This window comes from Lissotriton vulgaris, chromosome 2_1, assembly GCF_964263255.1.
Source record: "Lissotriton vulgaris chromosome 2_1, aLisVul1.2, whole genome shotgun sequence".
In the NCBI taxonomy this organism is placed as follows: Eukaryota; Metazoa; Chordata; class Amphibia; order Caudata; family Salamandridae; genus Lissotriton; species Lissotriton vulgaris.
In genome coordinates, this window is record NC_141687.1 from 2,019,627,764 (window position 1) to 2,019,640,339 (window position 12,576).

General features: G+C 46.4%; 1 protein-coding gene across 1 annotated transcript in view; it reads left to right on the forward strand.

The window, feature by feature from the left end:
- Positions 1–3,329: 3,329 nt before the first annotated feature.
- The window catches only part of SLC27A2 (solute carrier family 27 member 2), a 319,902-nt gene continuing 310,655 nt past the window's right edge, over positions 3,330–12,576 (forward strand). Inside the window, exon 1 of the mRNA XM_086958245.1 lies at positions 3,330–4,201. Coding sequence (XP_086814371.1) covers positions 3,721–4,201 — 481 coding nt within the window. The 5' untranslated portion in view covers positions 3,330–3,720. The remainder of the gene's footprint in view (positions 4,202–12,576) is intronic.

The window sequence follows — 12,576 nt, forward strand, 5'->3', positions numbered from 1 at the left end:
TTACATTGAGAATATGTTGAAGGTTTCGAAATAATCATATGCAGTAACAAGTATAATGAAAACTGCTCCACATTGAATAAATACAATTTACTTTTGAATACTGCATACGTTATTCTTTATATGTTAAGCCTATCCACAGTGAAATACAATTGTGGTGATTGTAGATATGTATCAAACATGAAATAATTGGGTGATTCTGTGGGCTGAAACTCCAGACTGCGGTGCCCACTGACAATGGGGACGTTCCGAGAATGCTTGCTCAATGTCTCTCACGTATTTTGGTAAATTTTCCCACTCGGTAAGAGTCAGTGAAACATTCGCAATATGCCTTTTCAGTTTAAAGGGCACCATCGCATGATAAAAGAGACAGACAGTTATTATTTTTGCTTAAAAAGTACACTGTTTGCAATTTTAACCGCTCAGCATGTGCTGACTAATGACATCCAATAATCTGAAATACAGCAGTAAGGCGAGATGTCCTTTATATTATCCGAGAAAAAATTACCCTCAGCACGTCTACTTGGAAGAAAGATTATATTGTGGAGAATAGCTAAGCAGCAATCTAGGAGGGACACAATTAGTTCACATTATTAGTCAAGTTCATTGTAAAAAAAATATTTGAAACATGCCAGCCACAACATGTATGTGGTACTTTTCTTGAGTTCTGTGTGTTGTTTTTATTTTTATGAAGGAGACGGGTGTTGTATGCCGTTTGCTTTGAGTGCTGAGGTGATATTGCATGGAGTGGTGCAGCTGTGTTTTTATGTGGTAGGATTTGTATATTTGAGTGTTCTAGGTGCTTGGCTGTCAAGGCCTCATTACAAATGTTGATTCTGAGGCAAAATCTTGTTTGCAATCGATTCAGCATTGTAAGGTGCGAAACTAGCAAGCACAGCTGTTTTCTAGGTCAAACAATTTTTTCAAGGTAAAGCACAAAAAATGAGGGTAATTCATGTAAAATAGAAAGAAATTCATTTTTTATGATAGGGGCCACCATTGTTTATTACAATAGGGGACAATTGAGAAGGGTCAGAGGTCTCTGAAAACAGTTTGCCCAACATTTACAGTCAAAATCGAATCAGCTGGGACAAAGCAGGGAAAATCTACAAGGAAACTTGGAAGTTATTGCCTTACCGTCCAAGCAATCAAACAATAAACAAGCTCCTCTTGCCCCAGAGGTTATTCCCACATGTTAAGCCCTATAGAGACATTGCTGTAGCTATGTCTCTGTTCCCAGTGATAAATTCTCATTCATTGTTAGTCCTCTAGGTAGTGCTGCTAACTGCTTTTCTGTTTCCTTCATTAATACCCCATTTTAGGCCAGCTAGACAGTGCTGCTAGCTGCTTCCCTGGTCTCCTCTGTAATCCCTTATTTTAAGTCCTCTAGGCAGTGCTGCAGCTGCTTATCTGGTACTGTTGGTAATTCCCGCATGTTAAATCTTCTAGGCAGTGCTGCAACTGTGTCTCTGTTCGCAGTGGTAATTCCTCAATCTAAGTCCACTTCGGTAACTCCTAATTCTAAGTCCTCTATGCAATGCTACTAGCTGCTTCTCTGATCTTAGTGGTAATTTCTCATTCTAAATCCTCCAGACAGTGCTGCTACTCTGGTCCCGTCGGTAATTCCTCATTCTAAGTCTTCCAGGCAGTGCTGCTAGCTGCTACTCTGGTCCAGTCGGTAATTCCTCCTTCTAAGCCTTCGACACTGTGCTGCTAGCTGCTACTCTGGTCCCATCGGTAATTCCTCATTCTAAGTTCTCTAGACAGTGGTACTAGCTGCTTCTCTGCTCCCAGTGGACATTCCTCATTCTTAGTCCTCTAGACAGTGCTGCTAGCTGCTTCTCTTCTTATACTGGTAATTCCTCATTCTTAGTTCTCTAGACAATGCTGTTAGCTGCTTCTCTGGTCCTGTCAGTAACACATTCTGAGTCCTCTAGCCAGTGCTGCACCTGTATTTCTGGTCATAGCGCTGATTCCTCATTCTTACTCCTCTAGACAGTGCTGCAGCTGCTCCTCTGGTCCCAGTGGTAATTACTCATTCTAAGTGTTCTAGACAATGCAGCTACCTGTGCTGCAGCTGCATCTCTGGTCTTAGTGGTAATTCTTCATTCTAAGTCCTCTTGGCCAGGTGTCTCCAAACTGTGGAACGGGCCGAAGGTGATCCCGGTGGGGGGGGGGGGGGGGGGGGCTCCTCGCTATGGCAAAAAGAAGCATTATACACTGTAATGGGCAGAGCTGGACAGGGAACACAAACCGGCCCTGGCAATTTAGTCGGAGGAACCCGTGGGGGGGGGGGGGGTGGGGGGGGTCTGGGCAATAGGGGAATAGGGGGTGTGCTAGTGAGAAACAGCACTGCTTCCACTTTAGCACTGCTGCCGGTTTTGTTACAGGGGCCGATATTGCAGCAGTGCTGCAAAACCAGCCCCCTGTAACAAAATCGGCCCCCAATGCTTGAAAACCGGCCCGACCCTTCCGGCCCACCAGGAAAATGCCTGGTGCCCGCTATGGACAGTCCGGCCTTGGTAATAGGCCATCACTACCATATTTTGTCATTTATATCCTAGCTGGGGTTATGTGTCAAAAGGGAACAGACTCCAAATATTCTTCAAAAAACCCAGGTACACACTGGTATACTTTTAATGGATACAATTTAATACAATAAATGTGAAAAATTCTGAAGGGGGGCCGTAGATTTTTTCCCCCCATATTTGGGGGTGGAGGGGCATCAAAAAGTTTGAAATCAACTGCTCTAGTTAGTGCTGCAGCTGCGTCTCTATTCATACATCCATTACGCTCCAAACCAAAAAACTACGTAAAAAAAAGACATTTACAATGCCAATATCTCTAACTCTCATAACTGCCAGACCTATTGCATTGCAATGCTTGTTATTATGAGTAAATGCTACGATACAATATTTAATTTAAATAGACTACTATAGAACACTCACTTCAAAATGTTGAGATTCCTAATCCGTGATTTTTCTTAGGCTAAGCTTGTGCCTTGTTTGTTTAAACCTATTCACCTTTCCCCCACCAACACGGTTCTCAGGTATTATGTACAGTAGTAGAAGGCTGTCTCTTTCTACCGCCCCAGGCAAATATATATGTTGTTACCTAGTGGCAGTGCGGAGTCAATCACTGTAAAACCCGCTTGCCCTGCACCGGCGTTTGACCCTGCCTGCAACGACACACCCACTCTGCGCTCTGGCAGGGGTCGTCGGGGTGAACGAACTGGAGAAGGAGGTCCCTTGGCAGGGATGGGTGTGGGAGCCCCGCCCACTCGCTCCATGACAACATTCGGCCTCAGGAGCCTCTGCTGAGTTTGAAAGCTCTCGGTAAGGGGGAGGTACTCTAGGAGAGGGCGGCAGCCTTTCTCTGCTGACTGTCCAGTTCATGATTACTAGTTTTCGGTTACTTTTTCAAAGAGGTAGTATTATTCATGTTAGTAAGCTTCCTCCCACTTTCGGGCTCATGTTTAGAGGGGGTTGAACTATGAACCCTTTCTTATCTTGCGCTGGGTCTGTTTGAACGTAGCCAGACCCCGGCTTCCGCTTCACTTACCTGTGCAGGGATTCAGAGAGGTGTGAGTGAGCCCGCAAACCCTCCCCCCAGCTCAGCTGCCTTGAGCTTTGTAAATTCTTTCAGCCCCCACCGCGACTAGTGTCATTCCTGCGCAGAGTGTAATCCGTTTTGCGCCCAGGCTCGCAGACTCCAGCCGGCAGCATGTACTCTCTGCTGTTCACTGGGCTGGCAGGCTTCCTGCTGCTCCTGCCTGTGTTGTTTCGTCGCCTCTTCCCCTACCTCCTGCAGGACGTGGCGACCTTCCTCACCATCTTTCGCTACGCTCTCTGGATGCGGCGCAACGCGGCACGCAAACCCCCGCGCACCCTCTTGGATGTCTTCCTGAAGCAGGTACTCAAGAGCCCAGCCAAGCACTTCCTGCTGTACAAGGACCAAGCCTTCTCCTACGCCGAGGTGGACCGCATGAGCAACCGAGTGGCCCGGGTGCTGCAAGAGCACGCGGGTCTGCGCCAGGGCGACTGCGCCGCTCTGTTCCTTCCCAACGAGCCCGCCTACGTCTGGCTCTGGCTGGGACTGGCCAAGCTGGGCTGCGCCACCGCGTGCCTGAACTTCAACATCCGCGCCAAGTCCTTGCTGCACTGTTTCTCTTGCTGCGGTGCCAAGGTGCTCATCGCACACCCAGGTAAGAAGCAGGCTGCCTGCGAGCCGCCTTATCTCTGCTCCTACCCCGCCCACCACCTAACAACTTTGAATGAGATTATCACGTTACGTTACCCCCATTTTAGTCATGTACAGAGTTTACTCACTACCGCTTGCGGGCTCAATGAATGCCGATTATTATTGTTGTCATTTATAATTCAAACTGCAGTTGAGGGGGTAGGGGCATTTCCTTCCTGTCAATAGGGCTCAAGACACACAGGATACACAGTGGCGGCGTTGCCCCACTGCTTGTAAGCAGTGCGAAGCAAAATAGCTACTTTATTATCATTTTATGCTGCTTTCTGCTGCTTTGCACGCGGGGCGGGCTGGTCTGCTCTTGGAGCAGGTCATGTTGGTTTACCCACTCCTAAGTGCACAATGACTGTTTGGTCATCCCTCTTGGGCTGCCCAAACCAGTCATGCACACTTTCCCCGTTCTCCATGCAGGCCTGCATCGAGATCATGCCCAGGCCCCCATTACCTGGATGAGCATAGAACCAGGACGCTCAAAACCAATCACAGCGCTCCATTTCAGTGTTGTGATTGGTCAGGGGAGCCTGGGTGCTTACCAATCGAAACTCAGCAGGTCAGTAGGCCTGCTTCCTGTTCCTCGATGTGCACGAGGAGAGCAGGAGCAGAGACACTAGACTCGGCCAGCGGCAAGGTAAGTTTATTTACTTATCAATATTTAAACAATGCGCGACCTACCACCCTGGCGATTAGCCCGCCCGCTGTGCGCAAAGAGCCATGCCGGCTGCCACTGCAGGATACCCACTTGTTCGAGCCTGGAGCTGCGCAATTTAGGCGCCACCCTTACACGTCACAGAAACGCAATTATATACTGGCATTTGACATTATATTCCCTGTGTGCCTTAACTTCATAAACAAGTGAAACATTTAAATGCATTAATGAAATGTAATCATTATATAGAGCGGCGCGGGATGCACCTGGGTGGCGCCCGGGCCAAGGACAGGCCCGTCCATGCCCGTCGGAGCCCGGAAGAGGCTGGGCTGGGCCACCCCTCTGAGACCCAGAGAATACTTAAGGTAAAGTGCTTCACCCAGCGCTTGAGTCTTGAGTCTGTGTTTACCCAATACTAATAGCATCAATAGTTTCAATACGGGGTCCAGGTTACTGACCTTATACATCAGCATCACTGACTGCATTGAAACCCAAAGACAGGATGCGCAAACAAGAGGCCCATAATACCCGAGTGGGCGCATGCATAGTGGGGGCACTTGACTCTTTTTTAACCAGGGCAACATCAGTCATGGTGCACGAGATTGAACTAAAAGAACGCCGGCAATCCCTGAAGCCCTCCAATTATAAAAGATCCTCACGGGTTTGATATCGTCCCATAACACCTAAGACGATCCCCCGCTAGCAGAAATGGCCATGGAAGAAGTTACAACCACGGGACTCACAGCCCATGACTCAGAATTTACTGGCACCTCACAGATTCCTGGGCCTCAACCCTTGATAATACCAGACCCGTCCTAGGTAACGACCTTTAATCTGCTAACAATAAAGTTAATCAATGGCTGGAATCATCGCTAGACACGCTGATCCCGAAAAATTGGATGACCAGTAAAAAGACGGCCATTGTGCAGCCTGGTATTCCCCCAAACTAAGAGAACTGAAACAACTATGTAAGCGCCTGGAGAGAAGTTGGAGAAAGGACTTCTCTATTATTGAGAAAACTAAATATAGAGAAGCCATTAAAGCCTACAAGGCAGAAATCAGAGCTGCCCAATCTGGCTAATACAAAAAAGATTATCTCAGCCTCCAACTCCCCCTGCGAAATTTTCAAAATTGCAAAATCCCTCCTTAATCCTCCTGAGACCCCCTTTCCCTTAGAGGACACCTCAGGACGCTATAATAATTTGGCACACTTTTTCTATAAGAAAATTGAGAATATTCATTCTACCTTTCCCCCTTATCAGTTTTTGTAAATACCCCTCTTGCAGATGCTCAATCCCAATTGCTAGACCCTCTCATTGAAACAATTCATCTCATGGATATGGAATCTTTAAAAATGTACTTCGACCGTTTGAAATCCGGCTCCCCAAGTGATGCTGTACCCCCGACCATTCTCAATCAGGTCTTTGACTCTGTCGTTCCAGGTATTCTGGATATTGCCAATACTTCATTTTCCTCTGGGATTGTTCCTTCTTCATGGAAACAGGCCATGGTTAGAGCTCTTCTGAAGAAACCCACCGTGGACTCTGAAGTCTTTACTAACTATCGGCTGATCTCGCTCCTGCCACGGATTGCGAAAAAAAGTGAAAAGCATGTCAATTCTGTTCTCTCTGCTTTTTTGGAGGAGAATAAACGCCTTGACCCCTCTCAAATGGGATTTAGACTCCATCAAGGCACGGAGTCGGCCTTATTAGCGGTGGTTGAAGAATCCAGGAAAATTCTGGATGTCGGTGGGTCCGCAGCTATCATATTGCTCGACCTCAGTGCGACCTTCGACAAGGTCAATCACTAGCTATTGATCGGAAGACTAAGAGAGATTGGGGTCACAGGAATCTTACTCAAATGGCTTGAGTCGTTCCTGGTAGATAGGTAATTCCAGGTCTCTTGAGGACAATTTAATCTCGGAGATGATGCCTTTGCGATGTGTGGTGCCTCAGGGCTCCTCCCTGAGCCCCACGCTTTTTAATGTTTATTTTCACCCTTTGGCCGAGGTGGTCAAGCCCTTTGGGGTTAGGATCATCTCGTACGCTGATGACACTCAGCTGATTGTGTCCCTCAATCTTTTAGACAATAATAAGATCCATTTGGCCAACTGCTTGGACAGGGTCTCCACTTGGATGGATGGTTCCTTCCTAAAGCTGAATGCAGCCAGAAATGAGATGATGTTCTTGGGCAAGACCACTAACCTTGATACCAGCATACTTTGGCCAAAATGTCCAGGGGTTATGCCCCTTCAAAAGATTAAATAGAAAGTCTCGGGTTGTAGCTGTACTAAAACCTGAATTTTAACGAACAGGCGCGTAAAGTGGCAGGTACCTGTTATGGTATCCTGAAAATGATCAGGAAAGTTCTACTCTTTCTGCCCTTTAATGCTAGGAAACTATTGGTGCTAGCCTTGATTCTTTCGCGGCTTGACTACGCCAATGTGCTCTACCTAGGCTCACCTTGCGATACCATTAAAAAACTGCAAACGGTTCAAAATTGTGCTGCGTGACTTCTTATGCAGGCTCATAATCGGGATTCTGCTAAACCCCATATCATCTCTTTGCACTGATTGCCGTTGGCTGAAATAATCCAGTTTAAGGCTTTGTGCATTGCCCAAATGTCGCTCTTTGCCAGGGCCCCACCTATTCTCCGATCTATTATTTCCCCGTACCACCCAAAAAGATCAATGCGCTCCGAGAAGAAACATCTTGCATCCGTTCTTAGAGTAAACCGAGGTCGGAGTGATGGTCTGGCATTACTGGCATTACTGGCACCTCACAGATTCCTGGGCCTCAACCCTTGATAATCCAGACCCGTCCTAGGTAACGACCTTTAATCTGCTAACAATAAAGTTAATCAATGGCTGGAATCATCGCTAGACACGCTGATCCCGAAAAATTGGATGACCAGTAAAAAGACGGCCATTGTGCAGCCTGGTATTCCCCCAAACTAAGAGAACTGAAACAACTATGTAAGCGCCTGGAGAGAAGTTGGAGAAAGGACTTCTCTATTATTGAGAAAACTAAATATAGAGAAGCCATTAAAGCCTACAAGGCAGAAATGAGAACTGCCCAATCTGGGTAATACAAAAAAAGATTATCTCAGCCTCCAACTCCCCCTGCGAAATTTTCAAAATTGCAAAATCCCTCCTTAATCCTCCTGAGACCCCCTTTCCCTTAGAGGACACCTTAGGACGCTATAATAATTTGGCACACTTTTTCTATAAGAAAATTGAGAATATTCATTCTACCTTTCCCCCTTATCAGTTTTTGTAAATACCCCTCTTGCAGATGCTCAATCCCAATTGCTAGACCCTCTCATTGAAACAATTCATCTCATGGATATGGAATCTTTAAAAATGTACTTCGACCGTTTGAAATCCGGCTCCCCAAGTGATGCTGTACCCCCGACCATTCTCAATCAGGTCTTTGACTCTGTCGTTCCAGGTATTCTGGATATTGCCAATACTTCATTTTCCTCTGGGATTGTTCCTTCTTCATGGAAACAGGCCATGGTTAGAGCTCTTCTGAAGAAACCCACCGTGGACTCTGAAGTCTTTACTAACTATCGGCTGATCTCGCTCCTGCCACGGATTGCGAAAAAAAGTGAAAAGCATGTCAATTCTGTTCTCTCTGCTTTTTTGGAGGAGAATAAACGCCTTGACCCCTCTCAAATGGGATTTAGACTCCATCAAGGCACGGAGTCGGCCTTATTAGCGGTGGTTGAAGAATCCAGGAAAATTCTGGATGTCGGTGGGTCCGCAGCTATCATATTGCTCGACCTCAGTGCGACCTTCGACAAGGTCAATCACTAGCTATTGATCGGAAGACTAAGAGAGATTGGGGTCACAGGAATCTTACTCAAATGGCTTGAGTCGTTCCTGGTAGATAGGTAATTCCAGGTCTCTTGAGGACAATTTAATCTCGGAGATGATGCCTTTGCGATGTGTGGTGCCTCAGGGCTCCTCCCTGAGCCCCACGCTTTTTAATGTTTATTTTCACCCTTTGGCCGAGGTGGTCAAGCCCTTTGGGGTTAGGATCATCTCGTACGCTGATGACACTCAGCTGATTGTGTCCCTCAATCTTTTAGACAATAATAAGATCCATTTGGCCAACTGCTTGGACAGGGTCTCCACTTGGATGGATGGTTCCTTCCTAAAGCTGAATGCAGCCAGAAATGAGATGATGTTCTTGGGCAAGACCACTAACCTTGATACCAGCATACTTTGGCCAAAATGTCCAGGGGTTATGCCCCTTCAAAAGATTAAATAGAAAGTCTCGGGTTGTAGCTGTACTAAAACCTGAATTTTAACGAACAGGCGCGTAAAGTGGCGGGTACCTGTTATGGTATCCTGAAAATGATCAGGAAAGTTCTACTCTTTCTGCCCTTTAATGCTAGGAAACTATTGGTGCTAGCCTTGATTCTTTCGCGGCTTGACTACGCCAATGTGCTCTACCTAGGCTCACCTTGCGATACCATTAAAAAACTGCAAACGGTTCAAAATTGTGCTGCGTGACTTCTTATGCAGGCTCATAATCGGGATTCTGCTAAACCCCATATCATCTCTTTGCACTGATTGCCGTTGGCTGAAATAATCCAGTTTAAGGCTTTGTGCATTGCCCAAATGTCGCTCTTTGCCAGGGCCCCACCTATTCTCCGATCTATTATTTCCCCGTACCACCCAAAAAGATCAATGCGCTCCGAGAAGAAACATCTTGCATCCGTTCTTAGAGTAAACCGAGGTCGGAGTGATGGTCGTCTGTTCTCCTTCATTGCGGCAAAATGCTGGAATCATCTAACACACCACATTCGGCTTGAGGCCAATTACCTTTCCTTCCGCAAACTTCTGAAGACTCTACTGTCCCCTTGAATCCTCTGATACATCTTGATCGATGGCTCTGTCTCTAACGCTGGGAGGCCTTTGGTAGCCATGCGCTCTTTAAGTCTATATTCATTAATTCAAAGAGCTTCCACAAGGGTGGCAGCTATGAAAAGACTTACGAGGAATAGTACTGATGCTGCGGTAAAGAGAAAGAGGGGTGGGGGACCGCAAAGACTGAACTCAGCAAAAGCCCTGATACCAAATAAAAACAAGGGAGAGGTAGTATTAGAAATAGCTCAGCAAGAAATAATTGGTATGGAAACAGTAAATACTACCCTTTACTCCCTGATGACTGAAACTATGTCTATGACTAGAAACACTGGTTTAAACTATGCTAAACCCCATCTCACTAAAACTAAGTCAGATAGAGGAGAAATTAACCGGCCTAGAATCCCAGGCTAAAGATAACTCTTGCACACTAGAGGCATTATTAACAAAGTTTGGCCCAATGATGGCCAGACAGCCCCCAACATCACAGGAGATGCTCAGAAATGATTGTAGTACAATGACACTAAATACATTTCCCGTTACAACAAATAGGGCCCAACATCTTACCTTACAAAACTGGAGGCTGCAAATCTGACCTCCCCCCTCACACATATCCACAGTCAGCGACCTCAATAAACATTACTCGCCGTCTATATCAAACATTATGGATGACCTTGCCCCTCTAAAACTAAAAAGAACACAAATCAAAGATAGAAACCCCTGGTTCACTTGTCCCTTTAACACAAAGAGGAGATCCCTACGTCAATCCGAAAGAAACTGGAGACAACACCCCTCTGCTACTGATCTAAAACTTCTCCGCCAGGCGAGAAACTCCTACAACAAACACATCCTCAATTCAAAAAAAGAATGCTTCAGATCGGAATTGGAGAGCGCCAAGAATAGACCCCTTAAGCTAATTGAGCTGGTCAAACATCAATCTAATCAACTGGCCAAAACACCGAAAGAAACCCCCAAATCCCTAATATTGTCAGAGGAATTCTCCTCTTTATTTGCCGATAAAATCACGGCATTAGGAATTGAACTAAATACCGCCACTTACTCTCAACCCTTTCTGGACCTGCCCCCTTTTCCCGCACCACTCCCTCTGGCCTCACTTAAATACCAAGCCCGCTGGACTGACTTCGAACACTATATTGAAGACTCCATCTCCAAAATCCTCTCTACCTTAAACCCAAACAGCCATTTTAATGACCCGCTACCTTCCAACTGCCTTGCTGCTGCCTCCCAATCCATTGTTCCTTGCTGGACTGCAATAATCAATGCCTCTCTCCAGCAGGGTTCGATTCTGGACCCCTTGAAAGCCGGCCAAGTCGTCCCTATCTGAAAAACCTTTACTGGACCCAGCCTCTCCTGACAATTTCAGACCTATCTCCAATATCCCGCTATTATCCAAAGTATTGGAGAAATGTGTACAACAGCAATTAAGCCACCACATCAACAACTTCCACCTATTCGATGACTTCCAATCTGGATTCAGACCGGGGCACAGCACTGAAACCACTATGCTCCACATTGTGGACGATGCCCTAGACCAAGGAAAAACATGCCTTCTGATCTTCTTAGATCTATCCTCTGCCTTCGATACGGTCCACCATGACAAACTACTTGAACGCTTTAAATTCAGAATGGGTCTAGATGGTGTGGTCCTAGAATGGTTCAGGTCCTTCCTCCATAACCATTCTCAGAGATTCCTCATCAGCGGCAACCTATCAGTTCCCACTCCGGTCATGGTTGGTGTCCCCCATGGCTCAACCCTGTCCCCCATCCTCTTTAATCTTTACTTAGAGCCACTCACAAAAGTTTTACATACGGCAACATCTCTTACCATATGTACGCGGACGATTCCCAAATATACATCAATATCTCTTTGCTCGAGGAGATCCTCTCCCTGAATGAGACCCTGAAACTGACTGTCCACTGGCTAGCCGCTAACCAACTCGAACTCAACGCAAAGACAACTGAATTTCCCCTAATCTCCCCTTCAAAAGTCAAAACGGAGATTCAGATGTAGATCAAGGCCATCACTGCCCTAAACTGCCCGTCAACCATTGTGGACTCTGCCAAATCCCTGGGCATAATCCTTGACTGTAACCTGAACATGCAAGACCACATTAACTCGATAGCCAAAGCAGCCTGATTCCACCTGAACTGCCTTTGGAAGCTGAAACCTTTCATCGATGCTCCATACCTAAAAATGGCAGTTCAAGCACTAGTCATCTCTAGACTGGAATATGGATGTTCCAGCCTTACTGGACTACCCAAGATCTCTTTAGCACCTCTAAAAGCCTGCCTCAACGCGGCCGCCAGACTACTCACTGGCACCAGAAAATACGACCACATTTCTCCACATTTGAAAGCGCTGAACCTGCTCCCTCTAGAAGCCAGAATCCAGTTGAAACTGGCATGCATTATACACAAGGCTAAATACACAAACTCCCTTGCCTATCTGGCACAGAAACTAGTGGCATTTGGAGGAAGCAGGAATTCCCGGTCCGCTAGAGACCTCTTACTCCAACCTGCCTTTTTTCAGAAAAAAATAACCTACAATAGGGCGATCACCGGGGCAGCACCAAGAGTTTGGAACTCTTTCCCACTCGACATCAGAAGAATCCCTTCTCTCGTATGCTTCAAGAAGGAGGCCAAAACCTTCCTCATGGGTAAATTCCTCGTCTAAGGCCTGCCCTCATCCACCACATTATGCCTGATGAATCTAAGACTATCACCTCCTGATGAATCAAAGACTATCGCTTCCTCCCCAGATCACCAATTATCCCCGCAAAGA